The 21,769-nt window shown below is 50.4% G+C and overlaps 1 protein-coding gene across 1 annotated transcript; it reads right to left on the reverse strand.

Annotated features, from left to right (window-relative positions):
* Positions 1-326: 326 nt before the first annotated feature.
* On the reverse strand, positions 327-16,724 carry TFAP2E (transcription factor AP-2 epsilon). The gene is made up of 7 exons (XM_039850956.1): positions 16,426-16,724; positions 15,626-16,108; positions 14,991-15,042; positions 5,249-5,471; positions 3,776-3,894; positions 3,039-3,180; positions 327-1,253 (listed from the first exon to the last, which is right to left on the reverse strand). The coding sequence occupies exons 1-7, from the start codon at positions 16,450-16,452 to the stop codon at positions 971-973; spliced, it is 1,329 nt and encodes a 442-aa protein (XP_039706890.1). The 5' UTR covers positions 16,453-16,724; the 3' UTR covers positions 327-970.
* Between the last annotated feature and the right edge of the window lie 5,045 nt (positions 16,725-21,769).

Raw genomic sequence — 21,769 nt, forward strand, 5'->3', positions numbered from 1 at the left:
TGGGAGGTGAATCCAGGCCTGGACTGAAGAAGGACAGGGAGGGCTTCACATCCAATGAAAAGGTTTTATTAAGAGAAATGAGAGAGCAATCTGAGAGTTGGGAAAGGTACATCAACTGCAGGGTCAAGAGAAATAACAGTAAATACAAAATCCCAGCGACAACCTCAGGGTCCCTGACATCTTTTTTCCCTCCCACCCCCAACCAGCCCTTTGTGAGCAAAAATACCCTCTCCATCACAGTCCAGCTGGACATCTTGGTGCATGAGCAGAAAACAGTGCAACAAGAGTCCTCAACTCATTGAGATAAATAAGTTGCGCCAGACATCTTTAAACTTTCTAATTTAATTATAACACACATAAATAAATAGGACAGACAGTAACAGGACTGTGAAGTGCAGCCTGGATTCAAGTTCTGAAATTTGTGCTTTGTCTTCTTTGTTCCTTGAGGGCCCCTTCCCCCCACTTTTCAAAGAGTGGGAGGGGTCCAAGGAGCACACTGGGGCTTCCTACTAGCACCCCTTTTCTCGGGGTAGGAGATTCTGGGATGAAGGGCACCAACTCCTCAGTAGTATCTCTGTTTTTTTAAGTTTTTCTCCTGCCACCACTAAAACCAGAAGGCCTTGGACCCTAGGGGCATCCACCACTGCCCGAGCACCCTAACGGGTGGGGCTCAGCCCCAGGAACCAGGCTCTTCAATGCCAATTTCCTGTCCAAGCACTTCTCAGCAATCCAGGGTCAGAAAATTGCACACGCGAGGCAGACACCTTGGCCTTTAGCAATAAACCATCACAGAGATGACACCCTCGCCTTTCCGACCCAGATCCCTAACTGAGGGGTTTCTGGAAGAATGTTCTCTTTCTGGCCTGACTCCAACCCCACCTTTCAATCCTTTCCGATGTAGCTGCCCCCAGGAGCTATATGACCTCGTTTCAGGCCTTGGGAGCCCTTTAAAAATGGGGCAGGGAAGTGGTTATTTATGATGCTTGGCATCCTTCTCCGAAGCCTTGGTATCACCATGCCCACTGCCCGCACTGCTTAGAAACATCTTGTCCAGCCCCTTGAGTGACTCCAGCAAGTAGTTCTGGAAGGCAGTGAGGGCAGCACAGATGGCTGGCCCGCCGAAGCCATGGGTGATGAGGCTAAAGTGTGTCAGGCAGCTCTGCACTCCTGGCTCCAGGATGAGGGCTGGGCGGCTGTTGCCCAGTGGTGAGCGGTCCTGAGCCATCAAGTCCGCAAACTCCTTGCAGATCTGCCTGATGGGGGATAAGAGGGTCAGAGGTTAGAGGACAAAGTTCTGAGCCCAGAGAAGGGCCCACCATGTGCTGGGCATTTTATATATATGTATGATTTCTGATCCTGCCAATAATCTGCAAATGATAATCATACCCATTTTACAGAGAAGAAAACTAATGTTCAGAGACATTATCTGACTTGTCCCATATTACATAGCTGGTAAACAGTATATGCCAATACCCTATGATCTCTTTCTGTGGACGTCCTGCACACACTGGAAGTCCAGCCCCACTACCTTATCCAGGAGACTCTCCTTGATCCCCTCTCCCACTCCGACTCCCATCCCAAACACCCAGTGCCTCACAGAGCTTTGTCTTTGAAATTATTAGGGAACAATCCAGAATCTGCCTTGAATAATTGAAATAATAGCTAGTAGTGAACATAAACTGGGGTCTAGATCGTGTGCCAAGCACACTGTGCATCATCTCACTTAATCCTCACAACAAATCTATACTGCTATGATCATCCCCATCGTGTGAGGAAGAAACTGGTTTCGGATAGGTTAGATGATCTACTCAAGTGGCTAAGCTGGGATTTGAATGTAGCTCCAGTCTGCGGCCATTATTCATTTCTTTGTGCATCTTGCATATGGCTCAGGCAGAATAATCACTCGTGTCTTTATATCACCATGGAACCCAGTCAGCACCTTAGACATGACTGGGACCCAGGAAGTGCTTGATGAGTTAGCTGATTCATAAGTGAGATGAGCCCTGTCCTAGATATGTTTCTCCAGCTACCATACGAGCAGCCTCAAAGATCCCATGAGTCATGGCAGTCCCTGGAGTCTGTGATTCCACTTCTGCCTAGAGAACTTGAAGAAGCCTCAAAGGAGGGAGGATGGGGTTGTGATTTGCATTAGATGGGGAGACTGGATAGTATTCTAAGCAGAAGAGCAAGCCCGAGGATGAGCGGGCAGGAGAGAGCAAGTAGATCAGTTGGAATAGGCATAGTCTGTGCCAGTAGATTGTGGGGCCCTTAAAGGAATCTGGACTTTACCATACAGATCAGTGATTTTCAATTTTTAAAAAAAAAATCTTTCCTTCTCTCTCTCTCTCTGGGATCCTTTCTAAAGATGAAATCTTATTAGAATGCTGGTTTTTTAAATAGACCTCAAGGCGTCCCCACAGATCTGTTTGAAAATCAATGCAGTAGCAGTGGGAGCCACTGAAGGTTCTTGGGCAGGGGATCAGTCAGTGCATGTGCAGAGAGTCTGAGGGAACTGTGGGGTGCTGGGGCGAAGGCCCAGGAGTGAAATCAAGAGGCCAGAGTTGAGGTGGCAGCATTTGAATGGTAGGGAGGGTGGCACTGATGGGACTTGGCAGAGCGGTTAAGTGTGAAGTAAGGACAAGGGAGAGTCAACCTGGGCCTAGGTAGGCATTTGTGCCCTGATGGAAGTCACTAGAGCAGAATGGCTGATGGGCAAGGCTCAGGCAAGGGGAGTAAGACCACAGAACCTCAGACCCATGATGAGACTGGGGTTGGTGATGCCACAGGGGTGTGGCACAGACTGTGTAAGCCTGTCTGTGACACTATTTTTGCTGATTCATAGAATCCAGATATGTTCACATATGTCCCTGTGTGCCCTCTGGCAGCACAGAATGGAGCCTCGGTATGCCATGTGTGGTGCCACTTGTGCCCATGTGTGTGTCTGTGTCTGTGCGTTGCACCTACGTGTGCCTGTTCATGGCACCCATGACAGCCTGACCATGGTGTCCAAAAGCACCCACACATGCACTCTCACTCACTTTGCGGCCAGAAGCATGTTCTTGCGGCTGTGCAGTTCCCCGGGGTCAGCGTGCTGTCGGCACAGGTACTCAGCAGCTGCCTTGGCCGGGAACTCGGTCTCACAGACGTAGCCAAAGTCTCGGGCTAGGTGTATGGCCTCTCCTGGGGAGAGGAGAGGTAGAGAGATAAGCCATCACTGTGGCCAGGTGTACCTTTGAGCCTGGAGCACTGCCTTGAACCTCTGAACCCCTGGCCAGGGGCCATCTGTCTCTTATTGCTTATATAGATGCCTTGCTCTGATTTCTCTCCTTAGCCCCACTCCTGCCACAATCTCATTGCCCTCTCTTGGGGCCACCAGGGATGGGCCCTGAGCTCAGGGGTGGGAGCTGAGCCCTCCACATATCCCAGAGCCTGACTCGAGATGACCAAGCCCAGAGTCTCCAATTTTCAGGGAAAGGACTCTCACACCTTCATCCTTTTACCACATCCAAACACTGGCCGCTCTTCCCCCCATGCACACACACACACACACGCTCACACACACTCTATCTACTGCATAAGCACATGCACACATGCGATACACATACACATAACTACTATATGCACGTATTACACACACCACTCACTTATACATAACACACAGGTAACATACATGACGAAACACACCCTCCTGCATTAGAGGCAGTCACACACAGTCATACTAATGACACGGGTCCCCTCGTGCTCACGCTAATGCCCACCCTCAGGCCTCACTTACCCTCCACCAGCGAAGTCAGCAGTGTTACGTTGGCCGCCTTGCGACGGCCAGCTGGCAAGTTTAGCCCAATTTTCTCCAGCCGTTCCCGCAGGCACCGGCCCCCATTCTTGGACTTGGCCCTTCACATGCACAGGGAGAGACAGACAGACACACACTATGAAGACAAGAGAGAAGCATGTAGGCTAAGTGACCTTGCTGCCTCCACCAACTCCTGCTGAGGCTTGGGCCTGGCCCTGGGGACACTCTGGGACTTCTTTCAGCCTCGTTCTAACCTCTTCCTAACCTCTTCCTAACTTCACTGGCTTTGTAGCCAAAATGGGAGCAGAGGGCCTAGCATCCAGCCCCAGGGCCCCCCCTCATTTCTCCCTAATCCTCTCAACAGCAGGAACAGTCCAGGGTGGGACAGTATAGGTCAAAACTTGGGGTCCTTTTTTCTACCTTAGCATGCCAGCTAGGCCATACACATAGACCTTTACGCAGAGATTCTGGGACAGGCAGACACACACAAGAGACACAGGTACACATAGATACACACACATAGATGAACACACACTGAGGGCCAAGAATAAACACATACCCCAGTAGAGACACACATATGCATAGACACACAGCCTCAGACACCCAGGGACTTATAAGGACACAGAGACACAGAGACGCATGTTCGCGCTAAGTCAGGATCCCAGGTACATTGTACAGACACAGATTCACACAAGCCCTTCTGGGGTGCTCAAAGAAACCAGGAATAAGGAGATACTCCAACACTTGCACAAATGCAACTGCACCACAGAGACACAGACATGTAAACATACATATGTCTGGCTCCAGATAGACATGCGATCATATATACAGAGTAGGACACACTCTAGCCAACACATCGACTAAAAATAACACAGGAAACTCACACTCATGGAAACATATCCTCCTGGCCATCCCTTACACCACATACACACAAACACGCACACATGCACACATGCACACACCATCCTCAAACCATCAAAACGCATAGCCCTGAAGCACAAATACCCTACCCAGGCAAAAGGACATGCACAAAGAGAAACAGATATACAACTATGAAGATAACCAAGGACCTAAACATATACACGTCAGAGAGACCTCCTTAGGGAATAGGCTTTGGGTCCTGGGGTTCCTTTTCTGGGGGAGGGGGTGAAGATGGCACTCTCTCTTCTCCAGACCAGCTTTGTCTATCCTGCCCAGTGTGGATGAACCCTCCAACCCTTCTTTGTGCTCAGGCTTCTTCCTTCACTCCCCTATCCCAAGCCCACAGACCTGGGGTTGCTGCTTGGGGCCTGGGCCTGCCCTCAGAGCAGCATAATCCCCCAGGGAATCTGAGGCTAGATGATGGCTCTATGGCCCGGAGTGAGGCTGGCCCCTCACCAATCCACCAAGAAGATCTGAAATGACCACAGATTTTGGCCCAGGCACTGTGTAGGGAGTGTGAGCAGGCCTTCCTACCTGCGAAGGACACCTCCCAGGAGCGAGGCATTGAGGCACTCAGGAGGCGAGAGTCGCCGCTGGACCTCCCCCACTGTCACCTTGTACTTGGATGTTGAGCTGAGCAGTGAGAGCCGGCCTGGCACGGAGCAGAAGACCTCACTGGGGTTTGTGATGCCGCCAACCAGGCTGTCTTTGGCCAGTGAGAGGGCTGAGAGGCTGCTGGCTTTGGAAGGGATGGGGACTGTGGAGCAGAAGCAAGAGCAAGGGAGAGAGAGAGAACAATGAGCCACGGACCACAGACCACTAGCCAGCTCTGGAGTGAGCACACTGATAAAGTACCAGCTGTGTTCAGGGCACCATGCTACTTCCTGGGCACACACAGCCACATCTCAACGTCCCAGCACCATTCAGAGGAAGTTTCTACTATCCATGCTTTACAAAGGAAGAAACTGAGGCACATCAAGGTTAACATGACTCTCCCAAGTTCGCTCAGCTAATGGTAGTGGAAATTGAACCCAAGGCTGTCTGGCTCTTGAACCCATGTTCCCTTCACTAAGCCAGGCTAGTTCTCTGTGAAAACTCAAACAGCTTCAACAGAGCCTTGGAGTTTAGGCATCTGCAGTCAGAGAGGAAATGGAGTCTGAGCTGGAGGCAAGATTCCCGGTCTCTGTAGACAGATCTGCACAGTCACAAGGAGTCCCCAGCTCACCTCTGTCCACTGTGATCCCCATGTTTTCCCCACCCCCAGATCAGTGAGGGACCTGGGGGCTTTGGACTCTCACAACCCGGGGACAAGGACATTATGGCTCCATTAAGCCTCTATCCCTGGCCCCTTCCTGCCAAGTCATTCTGGGATGCTCTAGGAGACTAGGAAGAAAGAGACATACTTAATAGCCCCCTCCCTGAAGTGCTCTCTAATTATCTTCTAATATCTATGAAGGGCAGGGAAGGGAATCTGAGAAGCTGATTCTCTACAACCCACTTGGATACTCGTGGCTCTAAAAAAAGAGTTCTTCCTGCAGTCTAACCTCCACCCTCCTGCTCGGCCTCAGGGGAAAGGGAGAATAATTAAGGCATTTGTTTTCCCTGGAGCTTCTCTTCTTTCAAAAAAGTGGTAGATAAGGCAGGCCTTCTGTGTGTGTTGGTTGGGGAGATCAAGTGGGCATCTGGGGCCAACAGTTACTGAGCACTCACTATACTATGTGCTGACACCAACAACCTCACTGAATCCTCTGAACAACCCACAAGGGAGCTACATTTATTATTCTTATTTTACAGATAAGGAAACTGAAACCCAGATTGATGAAGTAGTATACCTGACATTATACAGCTGATAGATTTGGAACCAGGCGCAAGCCCTGGACTATGGTCCCAAAGGTAGCACATTCTTAGCTCATCAGCCATTCAGCAAATATTTGCTGAACACTTGTGTGCCAGGAACTGTGCTAGGCCTTGGAAATGCAGAGGAAGGCAGGCTGACCCTGTCCCTGGCCTGGCAGAGCCCCTCCAGCTTCTGCCTCTCTGGATGTTCATCCCTACCCTCCACCCGGTCACCCAGCCAGAAACCTCAGTGATGTGCCCTCCACACTGCCCTCTCACACCACATCCATCCATTACCATGTCCTACGGCCCTCATTTCTCCACATGCCTTGCATGCAGCTACTTCCCCACGTGTGTGCACACATAGCTCACTAAGTTCTCACATGAATGTCAGCACAGCCCCTGCTCTGGTCTCCCTGCCTTGCTCCAGAGGGATCTTTCTGAAACATCTGTATCACTCCCCAGCCTAAAACCAGTCAGTGCCTGGTCAGTTCCCTGAGAACCACATTCCAGCTTCAGAGCTGGATGGAATATCGCCTCTCCTTCGGGGAGTGCCGACTATATATATATATCAAGTGCTTTACGTCAATAGCTCTGTGGAGTGGGTCTATTATCCAGCCCCATTTCAAAATGAAGAAACTAAAACTTCAAACAGGTTAAGATGGCACAGCAATAAGGAGTAGAAAAGGGTCTCGACCTCCAGTCGTGGGCTCCAAAGTTCACATCCTTAATCATCATCATGCCCTCCCTTCTCCTCCCTGTGGTTTGGCTGTGCCCACCCCTCTTGCCTCGTCCCCCATTTGTCCTTTAGCCTCTGGACCCACACTGACCACTAGGAATATACTGCAAGCCACAGATGTAAATTTCCATTTTTCTCATAGTCCCATTTTAAAAAAAAGTAAAAAGAAACATGTAAGGTTAATTTTAATATTTTATTTATCCCAATATCACTGAAACATAATCGACATTTTAAAAATTACTAATGAGCTATTTTACATACTTTTCTTGTACTTATTCTTCAAAATTCAATGTATTTTTATGCTTACAGCCCATCTTAATTCAGACTGGCCACATTTCAAGTGCCCAATAGCTCCAGGTGGCTAGTGGCTCCCCCAGTGAACAACAACAGCACAGCTCTAGACTTCAAAGCAGGCAGAGCACAACAGGAGACATAAATCCGAAGGACGTGGGGGACTGGTGACTGGCACTGGCCTGTGTAAAGCCACTACTCACTGGGTGTTATCATGCAGGACACACCGACATTGTCAGAACTCCTGTTTTTTCTTTTTTTTTTCCTGGGGAGACAAGGATTCTGGATTTCTGTGTGAAATCTCTCTGTTTTTAAACATTGGCAACGGATCCAAATGTTTAAAAACCCAGTGCTGACCAAACAGACCACGTGTGAAGCGCCGCCTGGGCATGTGAGCTCTGTGAGCCCCCTTTACTGCTCGCTGCCTGTTTCAGGGGCCCTTGTCCACTTCACTGAGCTCCCTCCTTCTCAAGCCTCATTTAGGTACCATCCCAGGTGCAAAGCTTCCTGGGCCCCCCCTCCCAGCTCCCTCTCACCCTCCGTCATTGTCCTTACACACTGAACCTTCACATCTGCTTCCAACTCCATCTTCCCCACCAACTAGGAGTGCCTTGAGGGCAGAGTCTTCGCACAAGTGGGTGTCAGTGAATGTGGAATAAATGAGTGAAGCAAGGGCCCTTGAAACCTGAAATGAGAAAAAGAGTAATGGCCCACAGTCCAGATTTGGGGGGTGGGGTGGCACTGGGCAGCCTCATTCCTTTGTTAGCACCTAATAGTGAAACTGCCCTTTCTCCCTGGGTCCCCATTCAGGTCATGGAAGGGGGTTGAGTGGGAGAAGTGGAGGTGTGGGGGTGTGGAGAGAATGACCAGCACACACACCCTTCCCCAGACCGGTTCCCTGTCCCCAGAACAGGACCGAAAGTAGAGTGAGGCTAGTGAAGCACTTGCCTTGGGTGCAAAATTTAAGGAGGCACCAAAAAACCCAACAACAACAACAACAACAACAACAACAACAACAACAACAACAAACCCCTCAGTAATCAAGATAAATAGTATTTTAATAAAATATTAAAAAATAAAAATCAATGAAAAACTCCATGATGACAAAATACCAAATTTTAATCAGCCACAGGCTCTGATCTTGCTCTTGCACAACCCTGCTTCACTCACCTTACCCTAAACCCAGCCCTCCCCCAGAGCAAGGAGCAAGGATGTCCTGACTCACAGATACACTGACACTGGACAAGCAGCAGAAGCCATCCCTGCCTCCCACTCTGTGTCTCCCAGGCCTGCGCATGAGTTTCGTTTTTACCCGTGTCTTTCTGCCTTGAGGAGATTTTTTGGGCGTGATAGAACTATTCTATATCTTAATTGTTTTCATGGTTATATGACTATATATATGTTTACAGTTATCAAAATTCATAGAAATGTACATCTAAAAAGAGAGTGAACTATATTGTATGTCAATTATACCTTACAATTGACTTAAAAAATAAAACGACAATTAAATTAAAAATAAAAAGACTGTCCTCCCTCCCATGACTCCTAGCCAGAGGGAGCGGTCAGAGGAACAGAGATTTCTTCTCTCCTCCAGCAGCCTCTTCTGTCCAACTTCTATTACAACCTGGGGCCCCCTGAGGCCAGGCTGTGTGAGAGGGAAGGACCAAAGCTGCGTGAGGCTATTTGTATGTGTGCAGACAGAGACAAGGTGAGCATATGTGTGTCACGAAAATGACTACACAAAAATTGTATGCTCTGTCATAGAATAATGAGGGTGAGATTGTGCATGTGCACACTTACTCAGCAAATACTGAGCCCCAGCTATACACACAGACAGTCTCTGCCCTCCTTGAGTGTTGCAGGAATGTGGCAGCATGCATAGGGATATCTGCAAGTGTTTTTGCTCCTGTCGATAAATTTAAATATAGTGTATCCCAGATTTATGCAAACATAGGTGCAGCTGAGTATGGGTAAGTGACAGGTGTACACGTGTTTGTGTATATGAATGAGAGGGTTTTTTGTTTTCCCCATTTGTCCTTCCCCTTTTCCTCAGGGCCTCTTCCCTCAAAAATGGTAAGAGGGATGGAACTCAAGGTAAGGGAAGCAGGTAGCCTGGGGAAGGGACAGTCATGGAGATGGAAATTAAGCTAGCACAGATTGCAAAGCAGGGACACTGGTGTTTGTCTTCCAAACCACAGTGACTCTTGAAGCTAAAGTGGTCTACTTATGGCATCCCCCTGGTCACACAAGCAGAAGCCATTCACATATACTATGTGCTCCTACAGATACAAAAGCTCCCAGTTATTCAACCTGTTAGACAAGACTCTCACACACTCTATCTATAGGGGGTAGATATATGGTCTGACCACTGAATCTGGAGCGTATACAACAGACTCTCCCAGGAAACTGGTAAGATTGGAATTCCTTCTAGAAGAAAACATAGAAGGAAAATCTTGGTGACCCTGGGTTGGACAAAGAGTTCCTAGCTACAATATCAAAAACATGATCCATAAAAAAAAATGATAAATTTAACTTCATCAAAATTTGAAACTTTTATACCTCAAAAGACACTATTAAGAAAATAAAAAGACAATCAAACTTGAAGACAATTTTGTCAAATCATACCTGATTAAGGATGTGTATCCAGAATATATAAAGAACTTATAACTCACTAATAAGATAACCTAATTAGAAAATCATCAAAATATGTAGATAGACATTTTACTAGAAATGATATGTGAATGGCTAATAAGCACATGAAAAACGTGCTCAACATCATTAGTCATTAAGGAAATGCAAATTAAAACTATACTGAGATACAACTAGGAAGGTCGTAACAAAAATGATAGACCTGTCAAGTGTTGGTGTGGATATGGAGAAACTGGAACCCTCACACATTGCTAGTGGGAATGTAAAGTAGAACAGCTGCTTTAGAAAACAGGTAGGCATTTTCTTTAAAAAATAAACACAAATTTACCATAAAATCCAGCATTTCCACTCCTAGGAATTTACCTAAGGGCAATGAAAACATATGTCCACACAAAAGACATGTATGTGAATGAACATAGCAGCATTGTTCATAATAGTCTAAAATGTGGAAACAACCCAGTGTCCACCAACTGATGAATGAATAAACAAAATGTGTTACATCATACAATGGAGTACTACTCAACAATAAAAAAACAAAATGAACTACTGATACATGCTACAACATGGATGAACCCTGAAACATTTTGCTAAGTAAAAGAAGCTAGATGTGAAAGTCTGAATATTTATATATTCCATTTATACAACATATCCAGAATATGCAAATTTATAAACAGAAAGCAGATCAGTGGTTGCCTAAGGCTTGGAGTGGGAAGGGGGATTAACTACAAATGGGAATGAAGGAGTTTTGGGGAGGTGATGGAAATGTCTTAAAATGGATTGTGGTTCTGATTATGCAACTCTATAAATTTACTAAAAATTATTAAATTATAGTCTTAACAATGGGTGAATTTGAGTATGTAAATGTTACTTCTATAAATCCGTTAAAAACGCAAGTTCCAGGGTGCTCCAGGGCATTCCAGGGATTCTCCTTCAGTAGATGTAGGGTGGTGCCTAGGAAATCTGCATTTTCAAACAAGTCCCCCCATGGGATTCTGATGCACATGGCTCCTTAGATCACACTTAGAGTACAACTGGTCTAAAGCCTTGGGGGTTGGGGAACAGCACCGGGAAGGTACCCAGGAGGGATAGTGACCCCCTTCCCAGACCACTGGAGTCTCCACATCTCCCCCAGTGGGGCCTGCTGGTTCAGTTTCCTTCTCACTAACAGCAGCTTTCTTTGAAATATAGCTCCTACCCTTCACTCCCCTGCTCTCTGTTGCCCTCGGGTACCCTTCAACTCTATCTGCATAGGCACTGCTCCGTCTCTTTATGGGGCAGACAGTGACCTGCATGGGAGGCAAGTGAGGCAGGGGTGTGAGAATACAGGATCAGATCGGTCTTTACGTAAAATTTTGATATATTTTTTATCATGGATTTTTTGCATTATTTTTTATTTTAAAATATCACATTAAGATATATATTTTTGGATATATTATTTATCCAAATCTTGCCTCGAAGGCAAATACCTCACCCTAGGCCTGGCCCTGCTTGAAGATTCACTTGAAAGCCCAGACCCTCCCATCTCCCTTTTCCTTCTCCAGCAGAGGAGAGGATGGCGATTCACATCAGCGCCACCCTCCCCCCGCCCCCCAGAAGCTCTGAGACTGGAGGCAGAGCCCAGCAGAGAGGGATTCCCTGCCCACAACAAGGTAACCCACTCTCCTCCAAGGGAAGGAGGGGCATCTCAGTTCTCATCCCCAAAACACTCTTCCAGATGTGACTGTTTAACCTGAAACCCAGGAACATTTTTAACCTGCCAGGCTTTGCCACAGGTGAGGGCATTTGCACATGCTGGACCTAGTGTGGCGAAAGCAGCTAGACCCTTTCTACACCCCCTCTCCCAATGCAATGAGACTTCAAAACCCATCCATCAATCATTCATTCAACAAACACCCCTTGAGCGCCTATGGAGCTGCTTTCTAAGGTCTCTTCTCCAGGAAGCCTCCCAACCTCAGGTGCTCTCTCAGCTCCTCTTCTGAGCTCCCACCAGGACATGTACAGACCCACTCGCTGCCTCTGTCCGCTGGAAACTATTCCTGTCCAGGTCTGTCTCCCCAATCAGTTCCGCCTGCTTTCTGTGCTCCTTGGGCAGGTCGCAAAACTGGAGGTAACAAATGTGGGCAAAAAAAAAAAAAAAAAAAAAAAAATAAGAGGCTCCTGCTTCCTCTCAGGTCCGCGTGGGTCCCATCTGCCATCCCCTGACCCACACCGTGGCTGCAAGCGGTGGCGGGCCTGGAAGAGTGTTGTGGGGCAGGGTACTCCCTTCCCCTCCAGGACAAGAGTTCTGGGCTCAGAGAACTTCCAGGCTCTCCTTCCTGGCAGCATCCGGAGGTAGGAAGGATGCTTCTGGGATAGGCCTTGGGCTGCCTGCTATTCGCAATCAGGATTCCAACCGCAGGGGACACAGCCACCCCTCCCTCTAGGGCCAGGAGGAGCTGGAGGAATTGGATGTTTCAGATAGGCAAGAGTGAGTGACTTTCCAGAATTCTAGGGCCTGGGCTCGAATGGTGTTTCCTCACAGCCCCCGGCAGGTGCCAGAGGGCTTCAGGACTCGACATGGGCTCCTGATGCCTTCTAAAGGGCCTGAGAGTGAAGAAGGGTGCTAATTCACGGCCCGCGAGGGGCCAGAGTCCAGCAGGGCTCCAGCTGGGCCACCTGCTTAGCCACAAAGGCTCCACTCGGTCGTCCACCATGCATCCCATAGGTCGAGACCTCCGGCGATCAGCTCTGCTTCCGCGTTTGCAAAGCCTGAAAGCTCCGGCATTACCCGCTCTCCTCCCTACAGGCCTGTCGCGCCAGCAGAAGGCCAGGCTCTAGGCTCGGGAACCAGGCGCTTCCTTCCGCAGGGAGCCACCGGCTCTCATCCCCCACCTTTTCCGCAGCGCTCTGGGCTTTGACTTGATGTCTAGGGTAGGGTGTCCAGGGCGCAGTCCCCAGCTCAGATCGCCGGCGCTTCACCTCGCTGCACTCGGGTACCAACAGGCTGACACCGTGATCCAACTGGTGTGCGAGCCCGCGCCCGCGACACACCGCACCCGCGACGCACCGCACCCGCACCCACATCTGCCCCCCAGGGAGCTAGTGGGCAGCACTCCCGGCAGTCCTGGCCTCACTCAGGTGTGTTCCTTGGGACCACCTTTGGGGATTCTGGAGCACATTCAGGATCTGGAAATTACAGAAATTGATGTCCCTTAAGAGAAACCAGCTTGGGGCAATTCCAGTCCCTCCTAGTAACCAGTCTCCTGTCCTGGCTCTGATTTGGGGATTGGGGTTTAAGGTACTCAGAGCCCCAGGTGATCTTTCCACCCTTCCCCAGGGCAGAGGTCCCCAAATGCAGGGAGGGGACTTGCTTCCCCCAAAGGGTCATGGAGTCAGTGAGCCTAGGCTCCCCAGCCCCTGGGGTCCTGGCAGGAGTCAGAAACTGGAGATTGAGACCATGATCACATCTCTCGGTGGATACATCTCAGTTGCAGGCTCTTTGCCAACTGCTTTTCCTTCCCATGGGTTCAAAAAAGTCCACTAAGCCAAACGCAGTGCCGACCCCAAAGAGCTGGGTTCTGAACTGCACACCTCCACCCCCACTCCCCTGGGAACACGTGGAGCGAAAACAGAGCCCGGGCTTGAATTCACTGTTGAAAAAAAAGCAATTGGAGCCAAATCCCACAGGAGCCACGCCTGCCCCAGGCACCGAGGGCTTGTCTGCGCCTCCGAATTCCTCCTGCGCACCCGCCCCAAATCTAAGGAGCCTGCCTGCCCAACGTCTGGACCCCTCGGAATCTCTCTCTCTGTCTCTGTCTCTCTTTTTCTCACCTTTCCCTGGCACAGCCAGAATTCAGTCTTCAGGCTAGAAAATCCACTCTAGGGCAGGTCTTAAATCTCTGTTTGCAAAGGCACAAACACCCCCGACCCCCAAAATACACAGGAGCAACCTTCACATGCTTAGGGATCATCAGTACCAAAGGACAAATCCTGGGGCACAACGAAGGCCCTCACACACAGAGAGACCCCCCCAAAACACAGAAATGTACACCAACATAATAGAAACGTGTCACACACACTCACAGCAACAGAAACACAAAATACCAGAAAGACACTTAGCAAAGGAACACACAGACATGCACAAGACCCGGAACTCACACAGACACCCAGGAGCAGGTGGGCCCCCACCGTCCTGCACAGGGCCTAACAGGATATTCACGCACCAGCTCCACTAATCCTAAATGCGAAGGAGGCTCCCGCTTGGAGAGAAAATTCTCCAGGGAAACGCAAGGTCCCCAAGGCTGGAAAGGAAGGGGCAGAAACTGCTTGTCAGGCTAGCACATGGTAAGGCTCTGTAAAGTGGAACTCATTTAACAAAATCCGTGGGAACAGCACCCACATTCCCACCTCTTAGGAAACAGGGAAGTGGTTTAACTCGTTCTGCAAATGAACTCCAGATCCACAAGAGTGCCCTTTCCTCAGTAGGGAGAGGCCTGGTCCCTGAGCGGCTTGGCTGGCCCGGGCAGCCTAGTGAGCCCTGATGGACTCGGGACCATCCCAGGCCGCAGGCTCTGAGGCCAACTCACCAACGAGGGCAGCTGCCCAAGCACCGACCAGGATCCCCAGCCTTCACTGCCCCTCTACCGGGCAAGGAAGAGTGCAGGCGGCTACCGAGCCGGGCGATGCACAAGGCACGCTCCATGGAGAAGAAATTGATCTGTGCGCCCAGGGCCTGCACCATCTCGCCCGGTTCTGCCCTGGCAGATACACGCCATTCCTTACCTTTCTTGATCACGGACTGGTCCAGAAGACTCATTCCTGGCTCATCCATGGCCTGCAAATAGGAGCGGGGTGGTAAGGGCGCTTGTGGATCTAGTCTCCTGTCGCTCTCCCAGCCCTTCCTGTCTGTCCCTGGTCTCTGTCCTGTCTGCTCCACCCAACGCGCACCACCGTTGCCTGGGGCGGCGACGGGCGGGACCAGGATTCGCCGAGGCTCCGCACCTTTTGTGCAGCCGATCTGGGCCCTGGGTACCTCACCGTGCAATAAGGGAATTGAAAACCGTAGACCGGCAACTCCTCTGCCTCTCTTCGCTCCAGACACAGGCTGCCCCAACAGCCTGGGACTGGGCACAAATGCCCTACGTGGCCCAGCGGTGAGGGAGAGAAGTGCCTTAGACCCTGCCCATTTATCCCGCTGAGGTTTGCTGCCATCCAGGCACCGCGCACGGACTCAGTGCCAGGACGCCTTAATGGCCAGGGAGCATCTAACCTAGGTCGTGGGACACATCCTCGGAGTCACGAGTGAGAAGTGGCAGGTTGGGAAAAAGTCGAGTTCCTGCATTCGTCACTCTGTCTCCAGCCAGAGTCCTAAATCACCGCGGTCGTTCCTGGCCCATCCCAGAACGTTCGGGCCTCACCTGCAGATCCTCCAGGCCCGGCGGCGCCGCCAGCCCGGGGAGGCCGAGGGGCGCGTCGGCTAGACCGTGCGCGCCGTCGGCCAAGCTGTGCAGGAGCCTGGGCACAGCGGCGGCGTAGTCGCGGCGCGGGTCGAGGCCCAGGGCGCGGGCGGGTGGCGCCAGCAGGCTGGGTGGGTCATCGTGCGCGCGGGTGGCGGCGCGAGGCGCAGCCCAGGCGGCCTGTGGAGGCTGCGGCTGTGCCAGGGGCGCCAGGCCGCCGTACGGGTCGCCGGCCAGGTGGGGAAAGGCGGCGGCGGCGTCGGGCGCCTGGCCGTAGGGCAGCGGCGGCTGCGGGTAGGGCGGCGGGAAGTAGGGCGGCTGGAAGTCGGCGGCAGCGGCGGCGGCCGGCGTGTGGCAGAGCGGCGGTGCCGGTCCGTAGGCGGCTTGGGGCAGAGATGACAGGCGGGCCCCGCCAGCCGCTGCGCCCAGCCCGTCGGGGCGCTCCTGGGGAAGGAGAGGGGCGCGTTAGGCGACCCACCGGCGGCTGAAAGGAGCCCAGCCCAAAAGGACCCTCCTCCTGGACAGCTCGCGAGAGTCCAGCTGCCGTCCTACCCGCTTCCCAGTGCCCGAGGTCTATCTCTGAGTGACCCGCGGGCGCAGGAGCCTCGGGCTGGAGACAGCGGTGTTCTGTGCGCACCATTTTCAGCTCGCGGACTCCCTGTGGCCCCCTCCCTCCGAGATCTCATTGGAGGAGGAGGTTCGAAAGGTCCACGACTCAGGCTTCCTGATGTCCCCGCGCCCCCGGACCCGAGACTACTCACCATGGGGGAGTAAGTGTGCACCAGCATGGGGCGGGTAGCGTGGGGCGGGTAGCGTGGGGCGGCCAGGAAGCCCTTGCCCGACGGCCAGCGCTGCGGGAAGAGGTGCGGGAGCCTGCCCAGCCCGCAGGGGTCACTTGGCTGCGGCGGGGTTCAACCCAGCCGGGAGCCCAGCAGGCGTCGGGTTCTCAACTATGGGTCCCCCCGGGCGAGTCCATAGGGGCGGGATGTGGGACGGATGGGCGCTAATAGCACTTGGAAAAGTCAGTCAACGGGTGCCTAGCGCCCGCCCTCCTTCCTCTGAGCGCAGCCTGCTCCATGCACTCCAGTTATAGTGGCGGGGGCGCGCCGGGCCTTCGGGGGCGCGCATTAAAGAGACACGCTGTGGCTGCTTTTCCCTCCTCCCCAGCGGCTGCTCAAGGGGAGGCGTGGCTTTGGCGCGACCCCCTGGGGTGGGTAGCAGGAGGCGGGGCGTGAACTCAACCCCGGAAGGTCTCGGTCTTCTTCTTGGCTCCAAGAATCCCAGTTGCGGTGAAACGGAAAGGATTCGAGGCTTAGACCTAGGGTCCCTAGGTTTGCATCTTGGCTCTATTGCTTCTTTGCCTTTGAGCAAAGCACCACCATTCCTCAACCTCAGCTTCCTTGTCTGTATCCGTCTTTTCCCTAACCACCTTACCCAGAGAACAGACGAGATCGGTGATCGTGAATGTGGTAGAAATTTGTGAGCTGCAGACTCAAGCCCACCGGCTCATATGCACGCGTGTGTCAGTGCGTGTGTGTGTGTGTGTGTGTGTGTGTGTGTGTGTGTTGGTAGGGGCCATCACAGTCTTGCTTCTGGATTCCACCTCTGCGGATGCCCATTTACCTCAGGCTTCCCCAGGCTGTTAACTCTCAGCACCTAGCAAGGGTCTGAGGAAGCTGGAGACACAATCTGGCCAGACAGAGAGAGTTGCCCGGGGCTGGGGTTGGGCATGAGTTCCACCTGAGAAGGGCTCGAGATGTTTCTGAAGCCACAGGGCCTAGGCTGATGAGTGTGGGCCTGTCGAGTGCATCTCAGTGTAACTGACCCTGTGTGGACCGCATGTGATCGTTACACTAACAGGTACAGGCTGTGTAACAGCACTGGCTGGCTTTCAAGCATGTTCCAGTCTCTGCAGTCACTCCATCTTACTTTTTCCCCAAACCCAACCCTCCCTTCCTGAGAAGCTGGGACAAGGACTAAAGAAGGGGAAATGAGAGGAATGCTAAGGGGAATGAGAACTAAGAAAGCAGAAGAAAGGTGTTAAAAAAAAAGCAGGCAGTGCTCAGACCACAGCTTAGTAGAAATAGTCACAGCAAGTACTACAGAGTGTGCCAGACTCTGTGCTAAGTGCTTGATGACGATTAAGCTATTTAACCCTCATAGCAGCCCTATGAGACAGATACCCTTATCATCTCCATTCTCGGGTGAGGAAAATGAGGCACAGAGAGGTGAACTGACTTGCCCAAGGCCAAACAGTTAAGTGGCAGAGCTGGGGTAGTTTGCCTCTAGCCCCATCCTGTGTTCAGAATTCCTGGTCTGTGTTGCCCTAGACTCAGGTGCCTAGAATTTAGTTCTGGCTTCAATTGACCTATGATCCTGGGCAAGTCCTTTTTCCTCTCTGATCTCAGCTTCTGCAACTTCAACAACAAAAATGTTGAGGAGGGCAGAGAGGACTAGATGTTCTCTCAGACCTCTAGTGAAGTAGAAGATGAGAATGTAAAGGTAAAAATATTGAGATAGATTAGAGGAGAAAGGGCACCATTAACTCATGGAATGTACGTGGAGGAGATATTAAGGCAGTCTCCCAGAGGTACATGGCACGTGCTGAGCTCAGTTCTGGGTCATGTCAGGCTGGGGGACTGTGGAGAAAGGAGGAGGCTAACAGCAGCCAAGGATTCATCACTAAGAACTTTCCAGAAGCTGGAATCACTAGCTAGAGAGTGGATGAAGCAGAACTGGGCGGTTTTGCAAGAACTGTTCCCAGGACAGATCAGAGGTCAGGAGTATGTATGTTTTTGTGTGTGTGTGTGTGTGTGTCTCTCTCTCTATATATATGGGTGTGTGAGTCTGTGGTGAGACCCCTACCCTCAACTTCAGCCATAAGACACCAGAAGGCAGGCTCTGGGACAGGTGTGTATGTCGATGCATGTTGTGCGAGTTGGTGGACCTCTTTGAGATAAGTCCAGGAGCAACATGGCTGACGATGCCTGTAGCCAGCTGTGGAGATCCCCTGCTGTCTCCCACAGGCTTGGAAAACCAGAGTGACAGGATGCACTGCCTGTCCAGTTGCTTCCTTGGGTTTCCTCACCCTACTTCTCTGCAGTTAAGATACACCTTTTGTGCCTATTCTCTTCCTTTCTATGCTGGCCACTTCTCAGTCTTCTTCTCTATTTCCTTTCTTTTCACTCACATCCTTAATGTGAGTTATTCATCCTCAGAATTGAAGCTTCTACCTTTTCTTTCTATCTACAATCTCCTCGAGTGAATTCATCACTTCTCAAAACTTTAATGTCTACATGTCCACTGTTATCTCCCAACCTTGTTATCTTCAGTCTGTATCTTTCACTAGAAATCCAGACCCACAGATACAATTGCCAGCTGGCTATTTCCTCCAGACATCTTGTTGCCAGCATCTGAAACTTTCAAGTCCAAAGCTGAACTCAACATCTCCTCCACCCCTACCACCACCAACAATCTGCTTCTCCTCCTGTGTTCTGTAGTTCCATGAATGGCACCGCCATCCTTCAAATTAAAAATAAGAATCATCCCAGTCTCTGACCTTCCCCTCCCCCCATAAGCTATTCATCCTGTTGTCATTTCTAACCCTTAATATCTCTCGCCACACCTCTGTTAGCACCTTAAACTACCATACTCCTTCTCATAGATCAGTAGTTCTTGAAGTGTGGTCCCTGGACCAGTATCACCTCCAATACCTGGGAACGTGTTAGAAGTGCCAATTTTTGGACCCCACTCCAAATATGCTGAATCAGTAACTTTGGAAGGTGGGGCCTGGCAATTTGTGTTTTAATAAGTCTGTAAGGTGAGTCAGAAGCACCATAAAGTCTGAAAACCACTGCCTACACCTTTGCAGACCCCCTAACTGATCTCCCACCTTCGTCCATATGTCTTCTGATCCCATTCCAATTCCATTTAGGAACAAGAACGACTAGACCATGTTACCTCCCTACTGAAAACTCACCTGGGGCTTCCCATGACCCATCTTCAACATTCTAGCCAGCACTGCAAGCTCTTTGTAGCTGCAACTAACTTGTATTTCCTGCCTCATGAACTACGTCACAAGAAGATGAAAAGAGAAACAGAAAATGTGTCCTGGGTTGGGTTTAGTGCCTGGCAGGTGCTCAATGAGTGCTTATTAAAGAAATAATGAATGAATAAGTTTATAAAGCCCTCAGTCTATTGAGGGATCTATTATGAAGCCTCCATTTGATCATGACTTTGGGTAGCTAGACATAAAACTCAGATATAATCTGAGGAGAATAATCTGATAAATAAGTTATTTTGCTTATGGCTACTGGGGAGAGGGATGTTCTCCATGGCCTGCTGCTGCTTTTGGGGAACTCCTAAAAACTTCAGGGTCCTATGGCTGCAGACTCTGTTGTCCTTGTTTTTCAGAGCCAAGGAACTTCTTACTCTCTGAGGCATAGAGGTAGAGATTGTAGGCTGCCCACTCTCTGTGGCACATGCACACAGCTGGAGTCCTGGGATGTGCATGTGGTATACTTGTAGTCACCCTGGGCACGTGGGGCACACAATCTGCACAGAGATACTCCTGGGAAACACACATACAACATGGGAACACAGGATATATGTTGACACATAGGTGTCCATGTTCAAACATACATAGACTCCCATTTGACATATTGGGCATATTGCTTTCCCCCCAGGCTCAAATCTTCCTCTCTCTTTTCAAAAAGTGAGCTTGCATTTGCACTTTATGCTAAGAAAAAACTCAGGCCTCCCTTTTTTATGGTTGACACAACCACCTTCCTTCCAGCTTTTGACAACCTCCTGCTCTGGGCCTGGCTGAGTGCAGGGTTGGGGAAATCTGGCACAAGGAGATGCTGAGGCGCCACCTCGTGGTTAGATCTCACAACTACAGCTCGGTTCTCCCTTTATGCTGGCAACTGAATTAACCAGAAGCAAGCTCAGTGAGGCCAAGTTAGCCTAGGCCCCCTCCACATCCTGAGCTCCAAATTCTCTGACTATCCCTCACTAAAGTATAGAGTTCAGTCTCCCTTGTATTATAAGGCTTTCTTCAGGGTTTGGATCCCCCACTGCATGAGGGAGAGTACTTTGAGAGCAGGGACCACTGGTGGTTGCCAGTTTTGGAGCTCTTCTTTATCTTTTCACTTCCCCGGATGATCTTAGTCACTCCCGTGACTTTTAAGGATCTCTTACACTGACAGCTTCCAATATGTCACTCACCCAGACCTGTCTCTGAGATCCAGACGGCAGAAAGCAACTTCTCCTTGGATATTCCACAAGCGGCGCAAATTTACCATTTACCAAAATGAGCTTATATTTTGTATCTACCTGTTCCCAGTGTTCTCCATGACAGTGAATGGCCTCCTTATCCACTCATTAGCCTGGACCAGGAATCTGGGAGTCATCCTTGGCTCTTCATCCCACTTCACTTCCAATTAATCACCAAGTCCCATTAACCAACTCCTACCTATATTTTCTCTATCCTCACTGCCACTAGCTTAGTTCAGACTTATTACCTCTTCTCTGAGCTCCCTGCCTCGGCCATCCCTCTTGCAGCCAAAATTGTCTTTCAGAAATGCAAACTGGATCACATTCAATCTGCTCAAATGTCTGCGGTCTCAGCATGATCCCACATCTGAGCTTCTTAGCACAGCACAAGACTTGTAAGATCTGGTCCATGCCCACTAGTCCAACCTCATCTTCTGCACTCTCCACTCACACTCTCCATTGTAGCATTAATGACCTACTTGCAGTTCCCAAGCTTGCATGCCTTTATATCTGCTGTTCCTCTCCTCATCCACTTAGCAAGCCCTCACCCTTAGGTCTCAGAGCGAATATTTTCTCTGAATTTTCCTGGACTTATTTCCAGGCTGAGGGGCTCTCACGCTCCAGCTCCTCTTTATTTGGACCTCCATAGGACCAACTTTAAGAGCTATCTGTTGCCTTGCCTGTTTCCCTTCTGGATTTTAAACTGCTTGAACATAGGGTCTTCTTTATTTTTTAGGGCTCTCAGGGAATTCATGCTATGAGCACAACTTTTAGTACATCCAATAAATAATGTTCCTCTCTGTCTATGCATAGCCAACCCTAGGCAGGCAC

This window comes from Pteropus medius, unplaced genomic scaffold (genome assembly GCF_902729225.1).
Source record: "Pteropus medius unplaced genomic scaffold, Ma_sr-lr_union100, whole genome shotgun sequence".
Lineage (NCBI taxonomy): Eukaryota > Metazoa > Chordata > Mammalia > Chiroptera > Pteropodidae > Pteropus > Pteropus medius.